At 42.5% G+C, this 27,731-nt stretch overlaps 1 protein-coding gene across 4 annotated transcripts; it reads left to right on the top strand.

The window, feature by feature from the left end:
* Positions 1-160: 160 nt before the first annotated feature.
* Positions 161-23,684, top strand: zzef1 (zinc finger, ZZ-type with EF hand domain 1). Of its 4 annotated transcripts, XM_084565278.1 has the most exons (54): positions 161-603; positions 1,294-1,438; positions 1,549-1,743; positions 1,867-2,050; positions 2,163-2,362; positions 3,440-3,650; positions 3,774-3,890; positions 4,480-4,658; positions 4,903-5,001; positions 5,090-5,181; positions 5,285-5,430; positions 5,659-5,764; positions 5,967-6,185; positions 6,660-6,751; positions 6,894-7,114; positions 7,259-7,392; positions 7,481-7,551; positions 7,646-7,760; positions 7,893-8,058; positions 8,287-8,408; positions 8,492-8,614; positions 8,782-8,951; positions 9,036-9,117; positions 9,210-9,411; positions 9,578-9,711; positions 9,846-10,086; positions 10,202-10,281; positions 10,378-10,468; positions 10,575-11,061; positions 11,157-11,321; positions 11,646-11,765; positions 11,896-12,057; positions 12,220-12,352; positions 12,682-12,820; positions 12,927-13,092; positions 13,200-13,462; positions 13,697-13,869; positions 13,990-14,185; positions 14,302-14,465; positions 14,828-15,108; positions 15,636-15,810; positions 15,919-16,051; positions 16,141-16,367; positions 16,559-16,867; positions 16,956-17,056; positions 17,175-17,310; positions 17,525-17,884; positions 18,032-18,175; positions 18,464-18,632; positions 18,760-18,858; positions 18,961-19,126; positions 19,864-20,014; positions 22,085-22,156; positions 23,316-23,684. In XM_084565278.1, the coding sequence occupies exons 1-54, from the start codon at positions 190-192 to the stop codon at positions 23,394-23,396; spliced, it is 9,123 nt and encodes a 3,040-aa protein (XP_084421404.1). In that variant the 5' UTR covers positions 161-189; the 3' UTR covers positions 23,397-23,684. The 4 variants fall into 4 exon arrangements, with proteins under 4 accessions (XP_084421404.1, XP_084421402.1, XP_084421403.1 ...); XM_084565276.1 differs by having other exon boundaries at positions 7,646-8,058; XM_084565277.1 differs by lacking the exon at positions 23,316-23,684 and having other exon boundaries at positions 22,085-22,901.
* Positions 23,685-27,731: the final 4,047 nt, after the last annotated feature.

Genomic DNA, 27,731 nt, shown 5'->3' with positions numbered 1-27,731 from the left:
AGGAGACGAACGTAAAGGACGTTACATTCAGACTGACGTACCGTACGTCAATGCGGTAGTAGTGAACAGTAGAGTTCTCGCTAGGTTAATGTTTGAGAGGTCTGTGTACAGACCGGTACTGCCGTTTCGAAACTGACACCGAGTGGTTCGCAGAGATTGTCAGGGGAGGCCTAGGTCGGTGAAACAAACATGGGGAACGCCGAGAGCGGCTGTGGCGGCGGCAGCGGCGACGACGAAGACATGGAAACGGAGAGCCCCGGTTTCGCGGAAGACAGTCCGGCCTCTGCGGCCACTGGCGGCGGTGTCGGAGGCGGTGTTGGCTCCGGTTCTGGGAGAAGCGGAAGGGGATCGAATAACCAGCCCGTACCCACCGGTGGACCACCTAGCCCTGGTGTCCTATTAGAGCAAGTGAAACTGAGGGAAGCAGCAGCTCGAATTAGTGACTCAGGGGTCGCTATTCACGAGTCTGTCCTGGCCGGGAATGAGGGAGTCTTGATGCGGTGGCTGGAGGACCGGTTGAACCGAGGAGAAGAGTCTGTCAATGTAGAACAGTTTTGCGAGATGTTAGAAAGCAGAGATGCCCCGAGGGATGAGTGCGAAGAGGTATCAAGCTTACGCGACTTCCACAAGTGTCTTTTCTAGTGTTTGTCCCATGGTAGGAGTCTGTATGTGCTGATAGCTATTGTCACGCCCATTTATTGCAAGTAATTAGTAAAACTGTGAGTTCCTGAAAGGGCCAGGAATATCATATAAACTCTATAGTGATCTTAACTGTGTGCATTCAGTCAGACTGATCAGCCATAATGCTGCTACCTGTGCTCGTCAGGTTTATTGTCACTGGGTGTTCAACTTTGGCCCCTTGCTACAGAATGCACTGCTTTGTTATCTGTCTGACTGGCATTTGTTGTTGAACCAAAGCTTGCTGATGAATGGGTTAACTAATGAATATGAACTGTAGTCTGCACTGGGTAGATATGGACTACCACTGCTGTGCTTTACATAATGTATTCCACGATGGTTCCTTCAAAAATCAAACACCAATTGGCATCTAGTAGTGGACCCACTCTCTGGCTTTTTTATTTAAAAAGGTGACTTTTGACAGGAAGCATAAGTAAAAAAAATCACTAAGCACTAAATTAATGGAGCTAAATGTGTGCTCTTTATGTTAAGAATACCAATTATTTGCCTTGTTAGAGTAATGTCATTATAGTTTTTGTGATGCGCAGATGTGGGATTGATTGCGTCAGTATATGAAAGGATCAGCACAAGTACTGTCTGTGTCCCCTATCTCAGGCTTTTGGACAGTTTGATGCAGAGGGCGATGGAGTGGTGGATGTAGAGACTATGCTGATAGCTCTGAAGAACTCCAATGGAGCTAATCTACAGGGAGAGCTGAGTCACGTGATAAGACAGCTGCAAGCATGCTCCCTTACCCCAGGTATGATGTGTGATATGCTTACCTTGGATGTACAAGGTCCGTCTTATTTGGATAGGTACTGGCCAGCATATGACAGACAAGTTAACCATTAATACTGTATGTTTTCACAGGTTTTGTTGACATATTCTCCAAGACTAAAGACCGATTAGGAGCGCATTCCTCTAAGATCCTCAAGTTCTTGCATAGGAATCGCATTCCAAGCAGTGCCATCCCTTTCCCTATTTTAGAGGGCTATAACAGTATCTGCACCATGAGGTCAAGTGTGGTCCAGGACTTCTTGGAGTTCATCTTGCAGAAAGAGAAAGGTAGGCACCAGATCTAGCTTGTGCTGGATAAAACTTTCAACTGTAGATTTCTGTTGTTTTCTTTAGCAGTACATCTGTCACAATTTTGTAAAAGTCCTTCTCATCTGCGTTTGTCTCTTTCAGATTTAGATATCCAGTACAGAGCAGAGCTAGACCGTGATCCAGACGTAGACAAGGTCAAGGTGGTCACACAGTGCTACAGCACAATAGAGGCTTCATCCAATGTTTCTGACATTTACAAGATGACAAATGGGGAAACTGCATCTTTCTGGCAGTCGGACGGCAGTGCTCGCTCACACTGGATAAGGTAAAATGTGACTCAAGGCCTTCCAGATGGTGTCTGATCCTTAATCAATCAGTTTTTGGTCCATGGATATTATCAGTATCGAGGTGGAAACTCAACTCTCTTCTGTTCCCAGGCTGAAAATGAAACCAGATGTGGTTCTGAGACGTCTGGCCATTGCTGTGGCTTCTAATGATCACAGCTATATGCCTCAGCTGGTCTCAGTTGCTGTGGGGAAAAACCGGCGTTCCCTGCAGGAGATCAGAGACATCCGCATCCCTAGCAATGTTACAGGCTATGTACCTCTCTTGGAGAATGCCAACATCACGCACCCCTGTGAGTCCCCATCTGTCAGTTTGTCTCTTAGTTGGGTGTTTAGATTATTTATGTACTGTGGGTTATGCTGCTGCAATGATGCTTGAAGATTAACTATGTATCTCATCTATCTGGTGAAGACAAGGCACAGTTTGTTGGATTCGTAGTTAGTTGAGTGGTTACATGGATCACTTTTGGGTCCACGTGGTACCTTCCATCAGCATATGATTTAACGGATTGTGTGTGTCTGGTCATAAAGGACCGCATGTAAGGCCAATAGACCACAGAACTGTTTAGCCACTCTGAACCTCACTTTCTCCTGTCTCAAGAAATAAGCTTTTATTGTCATTGCACAAAGAATATAGAGATGTTCTTCATCTGAAATGAGTGTCAGATAGTTAGTCAATAAGATGTCAATAAATAATATAAAAGGGGTTAATAAATAATGTAAAATGCAAACAAAATAGTGTAAGGACACAATAAGTAGGTAAGATAATGCGCTACGACTGCAGAACAAGGTTTGGATTTGTCAGCCTTAGTGGCCGATGGGTCTGGACCTTTTTGCCTGTTTGTGAATGCCTTCAAGCTCCCGCATCTTCTATCAGAGGGCAGGAGAGAGAAAGAACAGTTCATGTCTGGGATGGGAGCAGTCTTGTATCATGTTTTTGCCTCCGTTAAGGTATGGGGAGCTGGAGCTGGAGATGTCCTCCAGTAAAAGGCAGATTGCAGCCGATAATTCTTTCAGCCACCGTGGCATCAACTCCGTTAGGCAGCTCTGATCATGCTCAGTCAGTTATTAGCAGATATTCAAATGATGATGATAAATCGGGCAATGCGTTTTTTCAGTCACAGCCCTGTATTTTGTAAATCATAATGTGGTTTGTAGCCGTGAGTGATGTGCAGCTAGATCACTGTGAGATGTGCCTACGTTTAACTTCCCGTTGTTATTAGTAGAAGTGATCTGTTTAATTTGTGTCTCTCTTTATCAAATTATATTTGAAGTCCTTCTCAGAGTCCTTCTCAGCGACTGACTTGAATTTGTGCACATAACATATTCCATCAGTAAGATAATCACATTATCTCTTCACCAAATCCCAGACATCCAAATCAACATTAAGCGGTGTCTGAGTGATGGATGTGACACGCGGATTCATGGCTTGAAGACATTGGGCTATCAGATTACCAAGAGTAAAGAGGTATCTGTTTCGGATGCTTCGGCCATCTGGTACCTGTCTCTCCTCACCTCCTTGGTCACTGCATCCATGGAGACAAACCCTGCACTGGCTCAGACTGTCCTTCAAAGCACACAGTAAGATACAATACTCAGGATTTTGCGACACCCTTTGTAAGCATTACAATGTTTTTGTTGTTATCCGGTTAACTCTAGTATAGTGATTTGTTCTGAGATTTCTTTGTGTTGTCTTCTTTCCAGAAAAGCCTTACGACACATGCCACCATTGTCACTAACACCGTCATCCACCGAGTTTCCCAAGTTCTTTTCTTTGAACATCCTGGAGGAGGTGGATGGATTTCTCCTCAGGATAGCAGAGTAAGGACCTTCAGGAATTACATCAGCACACTGAGATCATGAAGCTGACATCATCACAATGAAAAACAGGCTAAAATCAAAGTATTGATTGAGTGTGGTGATGACACACCATTTCTGTTCCATCTGAGTTACTTTAAACAATGATCGATCAAAAACAATACAGTAGATAAGTCACACATACATACTGTACATTGTACAGTACTGTACATTGAACAGGTCCTTCGTCACTGTAATTATTTCTTCTGTCCATACTCGAAGAAAGAGACCCCTTCCTAACCCAGATTTAATTAAATTTACAGCATAGAGGGCCACACACACACCACAGTGGGAAAATGCAATCTAAAGTTCAGCTGTAACTAATATGAGTCTAATGTATAAATGGTTGCTGGCACTGTGGACATGAGGAACAATTACAGTGACCAGTAATGCTTTCACAGTACACAGAATTTGACTTGAAGAAATGTAAACCATTTGTATGATATATGAAGATACATTTATGACCACACATACATACTTACTTAGCCCATTTGACATTTGTCATATGAGTTGACTTCAGCTAACTCACGTTTGTTTTTTTGCTCCTGTGCAGTTGCTGTGTGAGTCCTGATGCAGAGTTGACCCTCCTGGCCTTTGCCCTGGCCAGAGGCAGCGTAGCAAAAGTACTTCAGGCCCTGTCCTGCATCAGTGATCATTTGGAGACCAAGTACAAGGCCTCCTCCCTCATCATCTCCATGGCTTCTGTTCGACTGCGACTACTCTATCGCAATGGTAACGTGGCCAACTCTCATTCACTTGAGGATATTTGAAACCGTGGACCTAGGAGACAAAGTGCTTAGCCAACAAGACGGAGATGCATTAGTGGACTGTGCAGTGGATAATTGCTACTTCTGTTACAACGCTGCACTTCAGTGTGGCGATAACTGGACCTCACTATAGGAATGAAATTGCCAACGTTATGGAAAATGATCAAATGATTAAATATGGTGTCACTGAAAATACTGGCTTGTTACAGGAAAGCCCCTCCAGCTGCACCTACAGGCCTGTGATGTAAAGAGCAAAGAGGAGAAATCAGGACCCGAGAACATGCTCACAGAGTCGTCCACTGGAGATGGTACAGCTGAGAGAAAAACACTTAAACACTTAATCTTGAATTTAAGAACATGGCTTCAAATGTTAACCGAATCCTTGCTCCTCACCAGGTTTTCTCACAGAAAGCGGCAGGAAAAAAGCCAGCGTGATCCTGTCAACAGAGGACCAGAGCAACTTCCAGGTCACTCAGATGAAGATCAAAGTGAGAGTCTTTATGATTCCATCCTTACAGTGAGAACTGTAATGAAATTAAATTTGATTGCCAAGGCAGCACATAAGAATTACACTGTGGTTTGTGTGACAAGGTGCGAAAAGGAGCCATTGGAGCAAAATGTGGCTTGGTGTTTGCATACAAGGAGGATGAGGCTTTTGATGCAGAAAAGCATTTCAAGAGGTTTAAAAAGTACGACACGTGGGACTACAAGGACTACAAAGAGTTTGTACAAGACAAGTAAGAAATCTTTTTGCTTTTCAGGTAATAAGATAAGACTGGTGATTAGCGAACTGAGGATTGAAGAGTGTATGTACTTAAATTTGAACCTTCTAATCTAATAAGATACTAATAGTACAGTACTGTTAGTTGGTCATTGAAGTCCAAGATACCCTTCAGCAGTGATGGGGTCTGCCTCAGTGGTTTATGTGGTTTATGACTGACACCGTGCTGTCACTTAACCTGCAGCGTGAGGATTCCATCACAGTGTGAGGATGAGCCGATTGGCTGGTTTGAACTGGAGGATGACTGGAACGATGTTGAGATCAAGCTGCAGCAGTGTCGTGTTGCAAAGGTACATACTACATCCTGTGACTCTGTTCCCATTAATCATTTGAACTTGATATAACTTTTGTATATTGTATCTCACCCCTTCTAATACTTCTTAAAACAGCGTACAAATGTAATGTTGTAAAGCAAAATGTTTAAACTGTTACATTTGTTGTCATTATCACGTCACCACGCCTGTCATTTTTCACCTTTCTTTGTCTTCCCAGTTCCTGATGGTGAAATTCCTCTGCACCAGGCAGGACTCAGCTGAGCGCCTTGGTGTGCAGTCCCTCAGCTTCAATGGATACTTGTGCCCTGGGACAGAGAGGCTAGGAGACCTGGATGACCTCCGTCCAGAGGGAGAGGGCTTTGAGCGTGATGCTGTCACTGGCCTTTGTCTGCTAAACAAGACACTCTTTTTCATACAGCAGCTTACACGAGACATGGTAACTACTTATTACATATTAGAGGTACTACATACTGTATGTGCCCTATTATTTATAATGTTAGTAGTATCATTACCAGTAAGTGAGAAAATCCTTTGTCAAGAAAGAGAAATGCACTGTATATCAGTAATATTTCCGTTTGACTGGCTGTTGGTCTAAGACTGTAAGTCTTGTGCAACCACTAACTATGGTCTTGTGTTGTACCAAAGTAGTTTATATAATGTGTTTAACTAACTTTATTTATGCATTTTTCTCTTTACTCATCACTTTCTTTCACTTTCACCTTGTTCATTGATTTATTTATGATGCGTTAGTCTGCCTCCATGTGGCCATTTAGAGACAATGCAACCGCTCCTTTAACGGCACTGCTGAACTGTTGAATGGGTGAATGGATACGTCACATCTGTAATAGTATATTTTTTGTTTTATTGTTAAACACTGTCAGATAGTAGTCAAGTCTGTCCATTTCTGCAGGATGCCTCTCACTTCAAGCAGAAGTATCTTCTGGACTTCAGTGGTCTCAGCCTCAAACTCTTCTGGAGCTTCTATAGTAAACTCAGGGAGATGTGAGTACAATTACAATTACCCTATTTTATTTGCAGAACAGTAACAAATGCCATTTAGTATGATAAGGCTTAGTAGTTAGGAAATAAGAAACATTCATCCATGTTAAGATCTTGCCTGTAATCAAGTGTATGTTTGCTTCAGTGAGGGAGAGGAGGTGTTGAAGAGCAGAGTTCTGCTGCTCCAGTTGATGCAGAACTGTTTCCCAATGCTGCCTAACCCACTGGAGCCCCGGGGCCCAGAGGAGAGCAAAGGGCCAGAAGAAGGTGCCACGGCAGCAGCTTGTCCATCTACATCCAGCAGTGGAGAGTCTCTTAATGATGCTGTCAGGGCAGTGTGGGAACTCTACACTCACCTCTGCCACAGTAAGACCCTGACAACTTTAATATAGATAAGAGCAGTATTTGGTCATATGGTGACATTTCTTGTAAAGTAAATGCGTCGTATTTTAAGTAATTTCTATAAATTAGTCAGTCATTGTTTCAAAATTTGTGACTTTTGTGTTTCAGTTGTGGATGGTACAGAGGGGGAGACATTAGTAGAAAAGGCTTTGCACAAGGAAGCAGTCAAGGCTATTCTTAACGGAGCAGCTGTTTTCTTTCCTGATAAACACATCAGGAGAGACAAGCTCTTTCACATGATGGTAAGTTTAGAAAAACCATCACCACCAGCAGCATCATCAACATAATATTGATCAGAGGAATCATGATAGTGTGCTTTTTTTTTTACAGAAAAATATTACAGAGGAGGATCAGCCGGAGTCAGTGAAGGTGACGTTTGAGTCTCTTTGTAATTACTTCAGGTAAGCATAATGTACATACGCTGTACAAACACATCATCATATTCTTATGTTCACTGAGCACAGTGGATCACTAACAGTTGTGTTGTTGCTACAGTGACCAAGATCCAAGTGGCCTTCTCCTGCTCCCTCCTAAAGGAGCCCCCTCGGACTTTGACATCAGCCCAATACTGTCAGTCATGGAGACGTTGCTACTGGTGGCAACACGAGAGGTGAGTGGTTTCATTCATTTATTTTACATGTATCAGCTGTCATCTCTTGCCCTTGACGTTTTGACTGGAAATCAAATGTCTCTATCTACTTTTCTAACATTCCTCTCTTTTCTTCTGTCTCCCATCTTTCAGTGTGAGGTTATGATGGTGGAAGAGAGTAGTGGAGCCAGCAGGGCAGTGTTGCTGTCCTTGTTCTGGGCTCTGCAGGGAAGTTTGCTTTCCTGGTGCTACCTGCAGCTCAAAGGAGGAGCTTCCACAGCTGTGGCAATGGAGCTGGCCAGAGATATCCTGTTAAAATGTGAGAATCATTGACAGTGTTGCATTGTTGACACAAAAGGCCTTCTTACTTATCTTCCTATTTTCAGGGTTAGAGTCTGTTTTTATAAGCATGCAATTTAGTGCCAATCTGTCAAATGTTATGAAACAGTGTCTAAATAAGTTGTATAATGATTGTGCACAAGCACTGTCTATTTGTAATCCACCTTTGATATCCTTTCAGTGTGATTTAAATGGTTTGTTTTAATAGATGTGGATCTGTTCCTGGGAAATATCAAAACTGTCCTTACTTCCCTTCTGGAGAAGTACACCGGTGCTGAAATTACAGACAAATTGGGCAGCTCCATTCTTGCTACAGTCTTCAGACAGCTGGTAATACACTCTCATCCAACGGCTTTCACTTGCTTTCATGCACAAATATGGAGTTTGCTGAAGGAGTGGAATATTTGTTGCAGATGATTTTCCTCTTGGAGCTGTGCTCTTTGGACATCCCCCACAGTGTGCTGCTGAAGTGCTTCTCCTCTCTGGTCGAGCTACTAAAAAACCTATCAAGTGATACAGGAGACATCTTTTCTAAGGTCAGTGTGCTTTACCCACATACTTTTTGTGCACTGAATAAAGAATTAAGAATGCGGAGCAAGGATGTAGCATAGAATGGAAATACTCCCTTAAAGTGTTTAGATACATTACTTACATTCCACCTCTGACAGTAACTGTTATTAACTGTATAACACTTCACTGTAAGGTTGATCAAGAGAGCTGGCACCAGCCCCAACAGCCTGTGGTGCTGAGGACCTGGAACATGGAGTCACCTCACAACTACGAGAATAGCCGCCATGAGACCAGCATTTTCGCCTGCCCAGGTGCAACCTCGTTTGAGGTGGAGTTTGACGAACGTTGTGAGACAGAGAAGAGGTGACTGCTGTAAAATATTCAAATGTTTTTTCTTTCTCCCCAGTAACATTATACTTATACCCTCTGTGCTTTTGATATTTACAGATACGACTACCTAGAATTCACAGACTCTAGAGGTGGGAAGGTCCGCTATGACATGAAGGTTGGAACTGAGAAGTGGCCAAAGGTAGGCAACGGAGAACCGCTCAGTTCTTTCTATACTACACACTGTTGTTGCTTAATTGCTTTAAATATCTGTTTATCTTGTTGCTCCTTCAGAAGGTGACATTTGACGCGGGCCCTCAGCTGCAGTTCCTCTTCCACTCTGACAGCAGCAATAACGAGTGGGGTTACAAGTTCACTGTGACTGCCCTGGGTTTGCCAGATATCACCATTTCTTGGATGTCTGACCTGCAGCTGCTGGTTGCTCGGCTGATGGGTCGTCTTGCTTCCAGAACCCTGGCATTGAAATCTCCCCACGGTGAGACTGTTCGTGGTCTGAGTATTTTATTTTTTTTTTCCATAGTGACCTTAACCAGAGAAAAGTTTGGAAATGACTTAGTTTTCCCTACATATACGATTACCTGAGCATTATGCAAACCCTCGAATATAGACAGAAATGCTGATATTTGTGTGTTTCTGTCCAGAAATTCGCACTGTAAAGGAGCTTCCACCTGGTAAAATGTCCCACGTTCAGTCTTCACCTCTATGGAAACCCATCCTGCGACACGGGTTAAGTGAAACAAGGGAGAAAAGTCGAACTATAACAACCACAGACCAGGTAAAGTCAAATCTGCTTAATCCAGTTAAGGACAAGTCACATTCAGAGGATTACTCTGAGTTGCGTAAAGACCTCAGCTGGAAGAATTTGTTCTGATGTTTTCTTTTTTCTTGTCTTTTTTTCCCGTGTTGTAGACAAGTACATGGAATCTTGACGAGTTACTGTGCTTCCTGGAGGATTTTGCCCGTTGGAACCCTTCCCAGGAACTGACAGACAGCAGAACAGAGCTGATGAGGACTCTCATGCAATCGTGCAGAAAACAGTCAATGAGGAATGAAATTGCTGCTGGATCAAAGACAGACCAGGCTGTGAATGCCATTTGGGCAGTCATGGTATACCACACACCAGCTCTCAAACATGCCCTGATGACTTATGGTAATACTTGGCTATGATCAGCGGTCATTTTGTTCACTTATTTTTGGTGTGTTTTATCGTGGTACTTCGTTAACTTGACTGATTTCTCGATTCTGTATTGTCTTTGTTTGTGTAGTGAACCAAGACTGCAAGTCCTGTCTAAGTGAAGAGTTTGTGCAGGTGTATGCACTGGCAGATAGCATCAGGACATGGATGGTGAGTGTAATGGACAGGATTTTATCTTTGTTGATTGTTTGCTCCAAATCATCTTTCTAAAATACTGTTGCTGTCTTTTTTTTTTCCTGTGTCCAGTTGGAGATGAAGCAAAGATACCTAGTTGGAAAAATGAATGTTCCTGATGAGAAGGAAGGGGGTCAAGATGAGGTTACCATGGACACACTAGGTGAGGACTCTGGCTAATATAATGCCAAACCTCAGCTTTGTCTTTCAATATTTCAATGTTGTGTTTTCATTTTATGTGCTGATGTCTGTTTTTTGTTTCACCCTAGCTGATATGTGCATTGAGAAGAGCCTCTTGCTGTTCCGATTTGCTCCTTGTGGAGTACCTTGCCAGGGCGGTGACTCTTCCAAAGCTGCAGAGGGCAGCATTGCTCCACTTTTGCGCTCAAGTTCTATCTCAGAGGGGGACTTTCAGGCAAGCTCCTCTTTGGGACCTCAAACTGCAGGGTCTGAGGAGGGCTGTGACGCCAGTGAAGGACAGAGTCAGCCATCCAGTGCTCAAGTTCCAAACCCTTCTACTTGCGGGCACGGCAGACGAGGCCACAGGGGCTCCACAGAGAGTCTCTCGCCCCAGCCAGGGGAGCCAGCGTCACCATCTGCCTTATCCCGTAAAGCTCCATTTAGTCGGGCACGCCTGCGCCTCTTATCCTGCCGCTCTATCGAAGAGCCCCGCATGACCCCCTCTGTCAAGGATCGCTACCCAATACTCAAACACATCCTGAATTTCATAAAGGACCAGGCTCTCACAACAGCAAGGTGACTGACATCTACTCCTGTTAATGTGATTTCCATTTTGTGTTGGTGTTATTCATGACATGCACGGTTTAGTAATCAAATTCTTCTTCCTGTAGCATTTTGCAGAGCCTTTCCCTGAACAAAGCCCAGGCTCTGAGTGTGTGCAAGGTGCTGGAGATGGTTCAGCAGTGTTTACATTCCCTGGGACGGCCACACCTCTTCCAAGCCCCGTGCATTCTGTTCTTACAGGAGCTGCTGGCATGCCAGAAAGACTTCACCAGGTATATCTGTATTCCAGAAATGTAGTGTAAGAGGAAGAATTGCTAAGTATGATGCTGCAGGGGGAAAATAAATTTAAAATAATTTCTAGTTATTGTATATTTTAATTATCAAAACAATGATTCTTACATGCACTTCCATAATGCACTTTCATCATCAAGTTTAGAACAATGCTTTTCCAAATTGGAATGACAGTATAGTATAGTCGATTGATTTCATAGACCTCTATTATTGATGACACAATTAGAGTTTTCTGTCTCATTTGCAATACTTGCAAACATACAAGTGTTCGGTGCTAACATGTTATTTTTCTTTGTACTTTTTAGTTATTTTTCTCAGCTGTCAGACAGTGGGCAAAACCTCGGAGAGGAGGTGAGGCGTTCCTACCATAAATTGGTGCTCATGCTAGTGGAGGCAGTACAGGGCTTCAGTAGCCTTAATGAGAAGTAAGTTCTTTTCTTCGAACCCACTTTGTTTACTCTCACCTACAAAACATTTAAGTAAAAAAAATGTTTGGGGCTGTGATTAATGTTAAAGTGTGTGCACAGTAACCTGATCCTCATCAATGTTTTTCAGAGCTCTGCTACCAGCCCTGTCATGTGTGCAGACCTGCTTGTTGCACCTTCTAGACATGAGCTGGGAAGTACATGACCTTCCTCTCTTCCTGAGCATCAAGCTTCCCGAGCTCCTGCTCAGCATGTCCCAGGAAAACATCAGTGTTCATGACATTGCCATAAGGTAATATCAGCCATCTCAGAAAACGAGAAAAATGTCACCTTTCCTATTGTATTGATAATTGCGTAATACTTTTATAATTTTTACACAAACGCCACATGCTTCGTTATTGCATTTTCCAGTCTCTTACAAGATGGTGAATTAGATGTTTTCTTTCATCTTCAGTCAGTGGACAGAGGACGACGAAATCACAGACTACAAGAAGAACCAGGAGTGGATGGATGAGTGTATGGATGGGATGTTTGAGAAGTGGTATGACAAAATCGATGAAGAGGACTCCATGGAGGACAGGAGAAAGGTCCGTAAAAGATGTTCAGTTGTCATTAGCAAACAACTGAGTGCAACTGAGTAAACCAATGGCACCCAGTTTAATTTGACTTTCCCCCAGCATCTCGACTGTGGAAATTGACCAGATTAGTTCCGCAGGTTACACTTTAAAAACTGAGACTCCTGTGCCACGTAAAAGTGAAACGGGTAATATTGTTATATGTTATTTAGGTTTCTTATCAATAGGGAAGTAAAGGTTTATGAGCAAATAAAAACAGGAATTTGCAAAAATCTGCCAAGCACAGGTGAGAAAGTCAGGTGATAATAACACTCAAATAATTTATCTGGTCCTTTCCACAGATGCACATGTTCATTGCACGCTACTGTGACCTGCTCAACGTTGTGATCTCCTGCGACGGCTGTGAGAGGATGGCACCTTGGCATCGCTACCGATGTCTGCAGTGCATGGACATGGACCTCTGCAAGACCTGCTTCCTCAGTGAGCTCACACACTACGCCACAGGAGGAACAGTTAGTCCAGAGTTTAGGGAAATTCGATTCATTGTAGGAGTCAGACTAAATGTGGATGTTTGCTCTGCAACCAGGTGGTGCCAAGCCTGAAGGCCATGAGGACGATCATGAGATGGTGAACATGGAATACGCCTGCGACCATTGCCAAGGGCTCATTGTAGGCAGCAGGATCAACTGCAACGTGTGTGAAGACTTTGACCTGTGCTTTGGTTGTTACAATGCAAAGAAGTATCCTGACAGGTGACACATTTCAAGTTCAATTTTATCCTATTAAAGCACATTTATTTATTTGTACTTTGCAAAAAACCAGATTGCTCCTGTAATCATTTTTCAATATTCTTCTCTAGTCACTTGCCCACACATCGGATCACAGTGTACCCCATGGTGACTATACGAATCAGTGACCGCCACCGCCTAATCCAGCCGTACATCCATAACTACTCCTGGCTGCTGTTTGCTGCTTTGGCCTTGTACACGTCAGAACTGAGCAGTGAGAAGCAGATCGATGGAGAGTCTTTGGACAGCAACACTCTGGACCAGGCCTCGGCTCTTCAGACACGCTGCTCACAACTCATCACCGACTGCTTGCTCAAGGGGCAGACTGGAAAAGGTAAATTCAAACCACAGTTCAATTTTTAAAGGAATTGGTTTGCACAGAGCCAGGCTAGTTGTTTCTTCCGCCCAATCTTTATCCTAAAGGTAATCACATGTCCCCTCCAGCTTCATATTCAGCATACAGACATCAGAGACAATAATTTTTTTTCTCAGTAGGAAAGCATATTTCCCATAGTCTTTATGTTTTTTCCCTTATATGGCAAATCATCTTGTTCTGTCCTCCACATAGGTCTGCGTTCTTCAGCCTTGCTTGCTCTGCTGTCCTCCAATGACTCCGCTTCTGACAGTGAACTGTGTCCAGTCTCTCCTGAGTCCTCTCAGGAACTCAGTACAGCCACTGATACGTCCTCGCTCCCTGGCAGCACCGCAGCAATCTGCTCCCCATCATCTCCCAAGGACAAGGTGAGAAACAGAACTCATAAAATCGTATGAAGTTGAAATTGTCTGTAAATAGGTGTATAATGAAGGTTATTAAACCCCAGTATTTTTGTATTTTAACATTTGATATCCTCTCACCACCAGAGTAAACCATCAGGAAAGGAGAAAAAGACAAAGGAGGTGAACTCTCCTCCCCTTGCTCATCCAGAAGTGCCATTCCCTATCAGCACTGCAGAAGGAGACAAAAAGAAACTGGTTACTCAAGACACTCTAGACTCCCCCAGCCTCAGCCAGACTCCTTCTGTGTCCAGTGAAGACCCCCTCTCTCCTGTGGCCCGACGTAAGTGCTGAGGACAACTCCATCAAGCTGAATGTTGCAATTCTTCTGTTGTTGTTAGTGGTTTTGATTGTCACATAGCTGTGGATTAACCCTTTATGTTTTTTTACTGTTGTCAGATTCAGAGTCTGGACCAGGAGCAGACAACTCCCCAGCATCTGTTGTCATCAAGGAGACACATGAGAGGCTGCCACCGGTGCCTCTTCAGGAGCATGTGTTTTCAGAGTGCTCCAGAGAGAGGATCCTGGGACTGCTAGCAGCAATGCTACCACCAGCCAAACCAGTATGTGAAAGACCTTTTTTTTTTCTATGTAACTATATATCATTTTCTGTGTAACATATAACATTGACGAAATAGTTTGGTAATTCAAATAGAGTTATATTAGAACGCCGATACCACTCTCATGTCTGTCCATTACACACAAAGGTACAGAAAACAGCTGATTGCCTTAGCTTGATTAGCCTACTACTACTACTACTACTACTACTACTACTACTAGCCTGACTGTAACAGTTTGGAGGTCCTGTTGATGCTACATTATTCCACACTCACTCATTTTGCAGAAATTGTCACTATTCCTAACAGTATTGTATCAGCATTAATGTTTTATCCTAACACTTATATTGCTTTGTTTGCATCCTCAGGGCATCACATTGTCTCTGCCCAGTCTGCGCTCCATCCTGCCCCAGCTTTTCAGGGCGGTCATTTCTAATGCCGGCTCTCTGAATGAGACCTACCACCTCACCCTGGGACTCCTGGGTCAGCTGCTGCTCCGGATCCCTGCGATGGAGGCTGATGCTGCTGTAACAGAGGCCCTGGCTGACAAATACGAGTTGCTGACACAAACGGAGGCAGCCTGTTCAGACACACAGGGCTGGAAGACCGTCCAGTTGCTTTTCAGTCTCGGGGCCGTCTGTTTAGACAGGTAAAAGAAGGAAGACCTCATGAAACCAAAATATTTCTTATTATTGTAATTTACTGATCTGTACTCTCGATGACACATTTACACATTGCTTCTAGGACAAGTCGTAACTTGTTAGGTTCTTCTTGAATTTCAGCCTATCCAGAACAGAGATATTTTCCTACCCTGATGAAAATTAAAGGGAACTTGAAAATTAATCACATACAAGTTTATGCCTGTCTTTAATATGTGTCTGGATATTTGTTTGTCCTTTTTTATCATTATCTACATTGTTGAAGCAACATTGTGTAGTTTGTACACTATTAAAGTTAGCAAGCTGAATACATGTGGCTTATGTTGTCACTGGATTTTCATGTCAGATACTATTTATAATAATGTTAATGACACAAAATGTTATATAAGTAAGCTACAACACAGGCCATGGGTGTCCTTTACCTTCTTGGTACCATCTTGTTTCTTAGAAACTCATTTGTTGTTTACAGTCATTTGCATGCTATTGACAACTTTTATTGTTTTATTGTAATTTGCAGTCGTATCGGTTTGGATTGGGCATGCACAGTGGCAGATATTTTACACAGTCTGAACACTTGTGCTGAGTGGAGCACAGTCATCGCTGCCTTCACTGACCACTGCATTCAACAGCTACCACAGACTCTCAAACGCACCAACCTCTTCACCCTTCTGGTGCTGGTGGGCTTCCCTGAGGTAGGTAGAGTTCTGTTTAGGCTTGTGCACTGCAACAGATTACACTGATCTGAGTGTGCTTCTTGACTATGTAAACCCAGCGGTGACGTCTGTGTTTATGTCTGTCAGGTGCTGTGCGTGGGTACTCAGACGGTGTTCATAGACAACGCTAATGAACAGCACAGCATGATCTTGCTCAAACACTTCACAGAAAAGAACCATGCAGCAGTGGTGGATGTTAAGACACGCAAGAGGAAAACAGGTTAGTGCAGTAGTAGCACCAGTACAGTGTTGCCAGTGTTGAGAAATAAACATTTTATGAATCATCTGTGTGTTTTCTCTCTTTCATAGTGAAGGACTACCAGCTCATTCAGTCTCAGGATTCCACCACATCAGGTCTCCCAGGGCAGTCAGAGGGCCAGGGCTGCCCAAAGACGATGCTCAGTCGCTACCTGAGCAATTTCACCTCTATTATCAGCCACCTACTGCAGACAAACCAGGAGAATGGTTCTCCTGATGCTGTGGAGGCTTCCTGGGTCCTGTCATTGGCTCTTAAAGGCCTCTACAACACACTCAAGGTATCTGCTCTTACCAAGAATCTACAAGCACCCAGGGCCACTGGGCCACATTAGATAAAGAATATTTTCATCAACGTAGTTTTTATTAAGAGTGCAGGTTTTGTACTACTTAGAAATACATCACACTGGTTTCTTTGGATACGTCTGTCTGTCTAGTGGTATTTTTCTCATTCCATGATGTTTTTGTGTAGAAACATGGAGTGGAACAAGCACAGGAGGCCATCCAACAGTCAGGGTTGACCCAGTTGTTGGTGAGGAAATGCAGCAAGGGGACTGGCTTTAGCAAGCTATGGTTGCTGCGAGATCTGGAGATTCTCTCCATCATGCTATACTCCTCCAAGAGAGAGATCCATTCAATGGCCCAGGACCCTGAGCGAGACCAGAGAGAACAGGACAAGGAGCACGACTCAGACCACTCGAGTTGCTGTGCTGACGACACTGATGTCAACAAGCCCGACCCTTTAGAGGGTCTCGATGAAGAAACAAAGATTTGCTTCCAGGTGATGAGAGATACTTGTCTGATTACTGATCATCGGCAAAATACAGTATGATGCAATCATATATTATCCTTTTATTTTTCTGCTTTAGATCACCCACGATGCCTTAAATGCCCCTCTACCCATCCTGCGAGCCATGTATGAGCTGCAGATGAAGAGAACAGACTCCTTCTTCTTGGAGGTGCAAAAGAGGTCGGCTTCAGGAATGTTTCCTTATTTCACTTTCTTGATATGATCCACCATGGTAAATGTAATGGTTTACATTCTAATGTCACTTTTCTTATATGCTGTGGCTGTTTGTTACTTTCAGATTTGATGGAGAAGAGATAAAAACAGATGAGACAATCCGTACGCTAGCCCAGAAGTGGCAACCCACCAGGCGGCCACGCTCTGAGGAGAGGAATACTAAGGCCGTGGACACTGATATGATTGTGGTGTCTTGCATGGTGAGTTGTTCAAAATGTGTCCTAAAAAATCCAGTTTCATTATGTCTTACCAACATTACACATAACGTTTAAGATTTAAGATGCCAAAAAATAACTTAAACATGTCTGCTTGAAACATTATTAATGCTGACATGAGTAACAGTGCTATGTTATGATTATGTGTTTTCTATTGTCAGTGTTCTTATCAATCCCAACTATTGCTCTCCTCCCACAGTCTAAACCCAGTCACTGTGAGAAGGCCACAGAGGAAATCAACGTTGTGGCCCAGAAGCTCATCACCAATTCAGAAAGCGACTTACAGCTCAGTTATGCCAAACAGAGACGGAGCAAAAGCTCAGCTCTCTTGCACAAAGAACTTGATGTGCGCAGTAATCGGGCAGTTCGTCAATACTTGGTGAAGGTCAACCAGGCCATCGCTACACTGTATGCACGCCATGTGCTGGCGTCGCTTCTGGCCGACTGGCCCGCAGAGGCAGCGCTTAGCGAAGAGGCCCTGGAACTCAGCGGAGCCTCACACATGGCTTACATCCTGGACATGCTAATGCAGCTGGAGGAGAGGCCACTCTGGGAAAAGGTGGGCAAAAGGGAGAAGAATGTGGATTGGTGTTTTGTTTCCATTTATAATTGAAAACTGTCTTCAGAGTACAAAATGTGGTATGAATATATGGTGCATTAGGTGTTTTGTGGAATAATGTGATTGTGATTTTCCATTAAAAACCAGATTCTCCAGAGGGTGTTGAAAGGATGCAGCGAGAGTATGCTGCGCAGTCTGTCTCTCACTGCTTGCCAATTCATGGAAGAGCCAGGTATGGCTGTTCAAGTCAGAGAGTCCAAACATCCTTATGATAACAACACCAACTTTGAGGTGAGTAAACAGTTTTATCGTTTATCGTCACTACAAACACAACTGTTTTGATGCTATTTTTAGTTCAGTGGTCCCATGTTTATCATGCTAGTGTCTGCGTCTGAGTTGGTCACAAAATGTACCCTGTGTAGCTAAAATGATAAAGCTAACTATAAAGCTGGCTATTAGTGCAGCTGAAGCTGAGGGCTATGTTTCCTATTACGTTCTGCTTTTTTAAACTCATTTATTCCTAGATGCTTTTCTGATGCAATTTGAAAACTTTGTTGTGTCCATCCCATCTCTCTTTAGGACAAGGTGCACATCCCAGGGGCCATCTACCTGTCCGTAAAATTTGACTCCCGCTGCTACACAGAGGAAGGCTGTGATGAACTCATCATGTCAAGTAGCACTGATTTCCTCCAGGATGTCCACAACTTCAGTGGATCTCCTCAGAAATGGTCTGATTTTGAGATCCCTGGTAAGGATAGTTTTTAAAAATAGTTTCCTCTGTGCTCTAAGTGCATTTGCATGTGCATTTGAGATAGTTTGTTGTTAAGTTTATGTTGAAGTTGTGTTTAACAACGTGTCCTTTGGGTTTCTTTCAGGTGATACTCTGTACTACAGGTTTATGTCCGACATGAGCAACACAGAGTGGGGCTACAAGTTCACTGTTACAGGAGGCCACAGGGGACGTTTTCAGACAGGTACTTTGCGTTGGATACATTAGACATACTTGGAAGGCTAATTAATACATTGCAAATTAAACTATCATGTTTCAAACTCCTTGCACTCTCATTTCTGAAAAGGTTTTGAGATACTGAAGCAAATGTTGGCAGATGAACAAGTGCTCAGTCAACTGCCACTTGCTGACATCTGGGAGTGGCAGGTGGGCGTGGCATGTCGCCAGACTGGAAACCAGAGACTCAAAGCCATTCACTTGTTGCTCCGTCTGCTGCAGTGTCAGTCCCAGACGTAAGTCCAGGCGTGTTTGTGCATTTCTGATTCCTTCTCATTCTTGCCCATGCTTCTTACACATTTTCTGTGAAACACATTTAAACATGTTGGGTTTGTAGACAACTAAAGTCATACTCACAAACAGACTCAGTGCAATACACAACTGCCATCCATCTGGTAAAAAGTAATTCTAACTTTATTGAGAATGCTCAGTGCACACATTCAGCACAGCAGTGTGTCTTGTGAAAAGGTGTAGGGTTGCACGTCCTCACACGGTTTGCATAAAGGCATTCATTAATGTCCCCGGTAACCACCACGGAACTGAGGTCAAGTACGTGCTCAGGAGTTTGCATATGTGCAAACTGACTCAGCCACCACATGATCATGATGAGACACATTTAGGGAAGAAAGTGCTCACGCAGACTGTGAATCCACAATTCATATTTAAATTTGATTGTGAGACACAGAGGCCAACAATAGTTTAAAGTTTTTATTGTTGTGGGAGACCTGCTATGTGTCTGGTTATACAACTTGTGAAGTTTTGGGTTTTTCAGACGGGCAGAATGTGTAAAATAAAATGTTGAATTTTTGTGAAAAACTATATCAGGCAGCCATTATTATACATTATTATACACAGCCATGTTTTATGTGATATTTTAATTAATATCAGTATAAAATCACAGAATATCTCAGACCATTGCAAAGCAGACACCATGCAGATAGAGTGATTTACTGTTGATTTGTTTGTGTTCCAGAGCCTGTGAGCTGACGCTGCTGCGACCTCTGTGGCAGCTCTTTATGTCTATGGAAAACAGCCTGAGCCAGGATCCCACTAGTATCACTGTGCTGCTGCCTCTTCACAGAGCCCTCACTGAACTCTTCTTCATAGCAGAGGCCCGTGCCATTGTGAGTGATGCAAAAACACCCCCATTCAGTATAAATATTCAGGCTGGTATTGCATGGCCATTGTTGTTAAAGGTAGAGATGTGGTGAGGTTACATTTTAACTATTTGTTCCTTGTGTTTGTTGTTTCTGCTGTGATGACAGCTTTATTGACTTTGTAGATTGTATGCTAAGGAGATCAAATAATGCTTATTGTGTAGAAACCATTTTAGTAAGTCGCTTTTCTTCAGGACAGACTTGGCCATGCATGTTTTTTTTAATTATTTTTTTATTGAGATATATCTAAATTTTAGGTACTTTAAAAGTAATGGTAATAATATACTTAGCATTTCGTCATCTTCTTGTCTTTCCCCTTCTCTCACTCTGTTTATATATATATATATATATATATGTGTCTCTCTGTAAGATGAGCATGTTTTTCCCTCAACCCACCTGTTCAGTGCTGGGCTCAGGGCCAATGCCCAGCCTTGCCATCTGCTAGACACCACAGTTCCACACAAGCTCCCTCCTGCAGACTGCTCAGGAGAGCAAGAGATGCTATTCATTTTGTGATGTGTATGCACACTCTCTCTATCTCAATTGTCTTGAATTATTAATTAAGAGACGTCTAAAGAATTATGAGTACGCCATCAGCCAGGAGTTTCCCATCTGTAGATGCCATTGAACCAGACATTCCCAGAAAACGGCCACCTCTCCTCTACCATTCTGGCCTGGTCAGTGAAGCCTGAGGCTTCAGATCTGACAATGAAATGATATCACTTCACTTGTCACACTGCCTTTTCGGGAGAATGAAGGGCTCAGGTGGAGCAGCACATGTGGACAAACACCAGGGGGCAGTAGCAGTATTCAGGAGTTTTGTCTGGGTTGCCCTTCATGGTCACTGTAAGGTTGTGTTATGATGGAAACATGATGGTGAGTGTGACTCGTCTTAGCGCCTCCATCCAGCAGAGGATCATCTGTCATTCACACAGCCGTCACCCCCAACTCCTCAACCGCAGTTTGAGGTAGTCTGAAATGAAGGATGTAGCAGAGATAAATGAGAGCTGCATCAATTGGATTTTTGTAGTGTTTTCACAGTCACAGTGGTTGTTTTAAAAAAAGATAACTCATTCACTTCTGCTGTCTGTATTTTGCCAGCATTTTCAACATAAGAGAGTGAAGAGTGTGAGTGTGTTTGTTGGTCAAATAGGGTCAGCGGACTTTGCACCTAGATAATATTTCAAAGAGTAGCGCTCAGTTGAACAACACCAGTGAAATGTCTTTAAAACCATCTTTAATTATTAATAAACCATGAATGTTCAGAGGTTAACATAGGGCAAAGTCAAGTTTTTTGAAACACTGTCTATCCCAAATTGAAGTGTACATATCAGAGAACAACCATCAGCTGTACGGATCCATTATCTACATCAAATACATGTTGACACTATTATAAAATTGTGGGAATCTAAGCAAGACACGTCATGGGCTCCTCTGAGGCCATATTTGGTCTGAGCCTGCAACCAGCTCATTTAAAACGTTTTAGTTGTCCTCATTCTTTGTATACAAGTGGAGTTCTTGGCCGTATCTGCTCCAGGAAGTGAAAGCTATATTTAGGAATCAAAATAGTATGTCATGCACTATTGACTGTACAAATCATTCTAGGATGTTTCCCCAGCATAAACATTTGACGTGCTGTGAGATGAATGGTGGACCAGTGCTCTGGACTTTGTCTCCAGCACTGTAAAAGCTCCATTTGGCCATTCTCAGCCCATTTAGCCTCTGTGTAGTCTTATATCTGTTGCTCAAGTCCTTGTACTTATGTAACCCAAGATATGTCTCTCCCGTAGGGCTTTAGTAGAAGCACTCTTTAGTTTATAATTCTGAATGACTTTTCCAACATTCCATAGTTTAATTTGATGCTGAGATAGAGGTGAAGAGTGGTTATTGAACTGAATGCTTCTCTTATGTAACCTCTTAGGATAGTTTGTCTTGGGAAGTTCCTTCATTTTGGGACAGGTTTCTGGCCTGTGACGTATGTATGTATGTAATGGTGCAGAACACACATTAATTACCAACATTTTGTGTGTTTTACAGACACAGGGCATTCTCCAGGAGTACTTGTTAGCCATGACCACTGACGAGCAGCTCCTCAATCACACTGCGATGGTAAGACTTTTTTGTCTTTGCATGACAGCTGTTGACATGTTTCTAAAGTCTAATTCTTACTTTAGCCGCCAGACTCTCAGTTTTCTTTGATGTTTTCAGTTGTGAATCGTTTCCTGATGCTGATGATGGCAGATTAGAGAAGCTGTCTGTGCACCCTGAACTGTTATGTAACTCTCTGTGTTAGCCACACAGTCCCACTGACTGAACAGACTTCAGTCTCTATGAGTCAGCTCACGGCTGGAGTTCCTTTTAGTAGTGAATCACCAAGCTGTTGACACCCAGCAGATCCCTCGGCACCCTCTCCTCTTGTTTTGAATGTGTGTGGGCCACGCTCTGGACTAATGTATTTGGTAATCGCAGTCCATTAATATTCGTGGTAGAGCAAGCCACTGCGTCCTTTCTACTGAGGACCCAGTAATACAGCAGAGGAGGATGAAGGCAGTTAAGAGAAGCAGAGGATGTGAGGCTGTGAAAAAATGCCTCTTGGCATTTTTATTTATTTATTTATTTATTTATTGTATAAAGCACTTTGTGCTACATTTTCTTTGTATGAAAAGTGCCATACAAATAAAGCCTGATTGATTGATTAATTAAAAAAACATTGTAGGTGGTTCTGTTGAGCAGTTACCTGTCAGATTGAGACTTGGGAGACAGGGTGAAATAGCTGAAGTTCACATTCAGACAGAAGGAAAATGCTGTAAAGCCACCAAAAACTACATTTTCTTCAAGCTGTCTTAGAGACCCTTGAAATAGAATTTGATGTGTTGTATATGATATGTCTTGGTTCTTATGACACTTGTACGCCAGTATCTGGCACAGCATTGCCAAAGTCAGCGGCTGATCAAAACAGTAAAGTTGTAGATTGAAACTTAACCAGAAGAATGTATTGGTACAGAAAATGGGTCCGATTAAAGTAAATGCTGCTACTCAAAAATCTTACTGGTTACCATCAGGTTTCTTGTTTATCATCATGTTACATGCAAACCACAGTGTGGGTGGAAGTTTCAGATTTCTCATGGCTCCTTGTATAATTGCATCACTATATCAGGCAGCCATTTCTACTACTATTTCTACTCCCCGCACCTATTCTTCGGAATTTAATTCATGTGCTGATCCACTTTATTTATTTATTTATTTTATTTTTTTTTACATTGTGCAGGCTCTGAAGAATATTGCTGCCATCAGCCTGGCCATCAATTACCCCAATAAATCTACCAAACTGCTCAACATATCCCCTTGAGAGATCCCCAGAGAAAAAGGAGGAGAGCAACGTGAAGGGGACACATCCTGAGTCAGCTGGCTCACTTAGAACAAGAAACAGAGTTGAGGGAGAAAGGAAAACCACCCTCACCATTCAGTGCTTTCTTCCAACAGGAACCCCCTACACTTCCTTCTCTTCTTACACCGGTAACTCTGCAGCACTGTGGACATGAGCTGTGGAGTGGGAACTCAAAGAACACTTTCCACACTTACTCACAATCCCTTTTGCCTTAGGTGAATCCAGTATATCAGCATGTGCATTCACTCAAACAAGAACAATCGGGGGGGGGGGGGGGGGGGTCTTTTTTTTTTTTTTTTTTTAAGTTTTAAACTTGAAGATGCCATGCTAAAGGACATGAGGACATGAACTGTGCCAAATTCGCAACCTTCAAGGGAAAGGATATTCCTTTTTTCTGCCTTTTTTCACTCCTAAACAGCAGCCACTCTGGGTTACATAGTCGATCATGGTGAAAACAGGTCACCTTGGCGACTTGCGCGTCTCAGTGGACATGTAGAGCATCCTAAAAATACTGGCCAGGACACTGGAATCTCATTACTCACCACAGAGAGAAAGTAATGACCTACTAGCTCGTTCCACACCTTCCTTCCTTGTCTCTTCCTTTCCTTATCTTCCGATGTTTCCACTCCTTCTACTCACCTTTTATCCTTCTTCTGTCCTTATTTACTCCTTTCTTTTCCAGACTTAAATTCTGGTATTTTTACGACTCTTGTTTAAAGGTAAGATCAGTATATTACCATGGCTACCTTAATCATATATCTGATCTATGCTGGTGATGGTTTGCTCGAGCTGAACGGGATAACAGTGATACAATAGCCATAGTCTTTGCATTGGATGGGAGCTAAAATGAACATTAGATCTGAGGGAAAACTGTGATCGTATACTATTGCAATGCATTCCTCTGTGTTACTTTAACAAGATGCTCAAGTATTTTCACTAGGAATGAATGACAGACCATTATGATGTCAAATGATGTTCATGGAAATGAATGTCGGCAAAATATGTAATTGAGAAACGCTGGATCTCTCAAAGGCCTTCAGTTTTATCCACAATTTATTATTTATTTGCTATTATTTTATCTCAAGTTTCATTGTGAGTAAAAGTAAAGCTGAAATTAATAAAAAGTTCATATAATACACAATAATATACAGTAAAACAGTGTATAATAGACATGTTATCCCACTGACACACTGACGTTAATAGAGTTGTATTATTTTATACTGAGTTACACCAAATATCTGTTACAAAAGATAAGGTGACTCTTGTGACTTCCAATCACATCACACTAACCCCACATCTTGTTCTAATGCTGTGATGCACCTGTAGCCACATCTAGCACATACGTTCACTTCGAAGAATGCATCAAGTTTTGTTAGTTGATAAATCGGTTTTCGAGTAGAGTGAGTTGAAGGAGGGTTGTTCTCCTGTCATTATTGAAAACATTTCATAAGGAGAGATTCTTTTAGTTGTAGGAAGTCATGGTAGTTTTATACCAAAGAAACCAGTTATTGTGAGTTATGAAACATCTCTTGAAACAGCTCCTGGTAGAGTTTATTCTCTGTTTTTCACATATCGGATAGCTACCCTGTGAAAATCTGGATCAGAGGAAACCTTTACACTTTTTTTTTTTTCTTTCTTCCTTTCTTTTTTTTTTTTATTCTTGTTTTTGAATTGGTCCCAACAAGGGATAGCTTGGTGGTTTTGTTTACACAAACATCAGCTGCAGTGAGGAGAGAGGAACAGATGCATGGCCTCCGTTGGGCTTCTACAATGCCTCACTTATCTACAATGTGCCTATGGTTAAAAATGAAGCAATCATAATTTAACTCATGATAGCGGAATTGTTATTAATTATATTTTAAAAGAGAAATATATTGTTTAATTTGAAGTTTTTTTGTAACTTTTTACTTTTAATGTTGGTTTCTTTTTGCGAGGATGCTTGATATTTGAGGCTGACTAATTTGAATGTACATATCTGTGAATACTGATTGCACAGGAGAAAGACTTTGATATCAACCCCTTACAAATGTAAACTCTATTGGGAACTAACAGTTGGACACTTTGATTCAGATTTTGTATGCATGGCACATTGAAGGTAAAACAGAAGTACTGCTTGGGGTGAAATGTGTTCCATTTCTAATAAAAATAGAAATGACTTAAATATAGCATCCGTTGTCTTCTCCCTTAACATATAGGCTCAACAGTGAATTACTCAGCTGCAATAAATAATGGATTGGTGACTTGGTCAGCATTGATCAGAACCTACACACCCGCTCCCAGCAGAGCAAGAACGTACGGACGTCACAGTGAATCAACACCATCAATAGTTCTTGTTCCTGCGGCTTTTAGCCGTTTAACCTCTAAGAGTACAAATACGTACGTCTGTTTATTCAGTCTCTTCTTACCTCAAAGGCCCACTGAGCTCCTGGTATGTCTGCCTGCCTGCCTGCTGTCTCTGCCCTACCTGCAATCTGGAGTCTCAGGGACAGTGCTGATGATGGGAGTGATCATCTCTGGGGTGTTAATGACATCAAATGGAGGAAATATTCAATAAGGCTCCAGATGATTCAGTGCCCCTCTGTGCCACCTAAACCCCCACACTGGAGTGAGTCAGCTCTCGTGCCTCTCCTCCTCCTCCTGCTCCTGTACCCTCCGATCTGTCTCCTGCCTCTTTTAGATTGTCCATGCAGAATCGCAGTGCTCTCATTTACACAACGTGGAAATGAGCAGCTGTGAAGGTTGAGGAAAAAACACTGTACTGCCATCAAAAATGAATCCTATTTGTTTGATAAACATATTCACATTCTTAGTTTTATATATCTGAGTATTCATAATATGGGAATGATCTCATACTGGATTTTTGTTTTCAGAATGCTCAAGCTGAAGCCTGTTTCCCTTAGTTTAGACAGACCGCCCACAAGCTCCTCGATTGGCTCTGCCGTTTTTTGTGTGATTGGCCGTCCCCGCTGTCACTCCACCGTGCTTGCACACCGGTCTGCTAGTCTGCGGTCAGGACCTGTGATGCCAGTTTGACCTGCCCACCACTGGGTGGTGCTATGTAAATGAGGTCTGTTTACCATATATTCCATAAATAAGTGTAAAATTGGTGGTACTGAGTTGGAGTGAAGTTGACTAACAAAGTGAAACACAGAATTGGGTGATAATGTTTTGCTACATGCTTTACAACCAGTCAAACCAAAAAAGGGAACGTTAAACTTGAAAGTAGCAATAGAAAACTAGAAGAACTACTAGAAAAACACAGTGAACTGAAAGATTAGAGTTTTATTAAAAATACTTGTGTCCCCCCCCACCTCTGAAATCAAAATTTCGTTCTTGTTTCAAAATACTCTTTTTCAAGTTCATCCTGTCCTCGTCAGTATTGCTTTTTTTTACCAACACTCACATCACATCCTGCCTGATAAACAAGGAAACCACCAAGTACTGATACCAGAAGTGAGTCTATCCCAATACTGTAGAAATAAACAGTCTGCTTCAAAAACGATGATGGTCTCTATTGGTAATGTTGTATACCGTCCTCTAATGGTGTAGTGTTTACTATCTTCATGAGAAAATGCTTTATGAATGGTCTTCTCTAGTGGTTTTCATTTTAAAAAAGGGACCACTTCCTGAGTCCTCTACACAACTTTCCACATCAAAATCATAAGTTCACGATTTAAAGGCAGCATTAATTCATGACAACTCTGAAACTCACCCATTTATACATTGCCTGGCCAAAAAAAAAGGTCACACACTGTAATATTTAGCCTTTAGCTTTGATTACAGCACGCATTCATGGTGGCATTATTTCGATAAGCTTCTGCAACGTCACAAGATTTATTTCCATCCACTGTTGCATTCATTTTTCACCAAGATCTTGTACTGATGATGGGAGAGTCTGACCACTGCACAAAGCCTTCTCCAGCACATCCCAAAGATTCTCGATGGGGTTAAGGTCTGGACTCTGTGGTAGCCAATCCATGTGTGAAAATGATGTCTCATGCTCCCTGAACCACTCTTTCACTATTTGAGCCCCATGAATCCTGGCATTGTCATCTTGGAATATGTCCGTGCCATCAGGGAAGAAAAAATCTATTGATGGAATAACCTGGTCATTCAGCATATTCAGGTAGTCAGCTGACCTCATTCTTTGGACACATAATGTTGCTGAACCTAGACCTGAGCAACTGCAGCAACCCCAGATCATAGCACTGCCCCCACAGGCTTGTACATAGGCACTAGGCATGATGGGTGCATCACTTCGTCTGCCTCTCTTCTTACCCTGATGTGCTGGTTCCC

The sequence above is a fragment of the Chelon labrosus genome (genome assembly GCF_963514085.1).
Source record: "Chelon labrosus genome assembly, chromosome: 17".
Lineage (NCBI taxonomy): Eukaryota > Metazoa > Chordata > Actinopteri > Mugiliformes > Mugilidae > Chelon > Chelon labrosus.
This window is presented reverse-complemented; position numbering and strand designations above follow the sequence as displayed.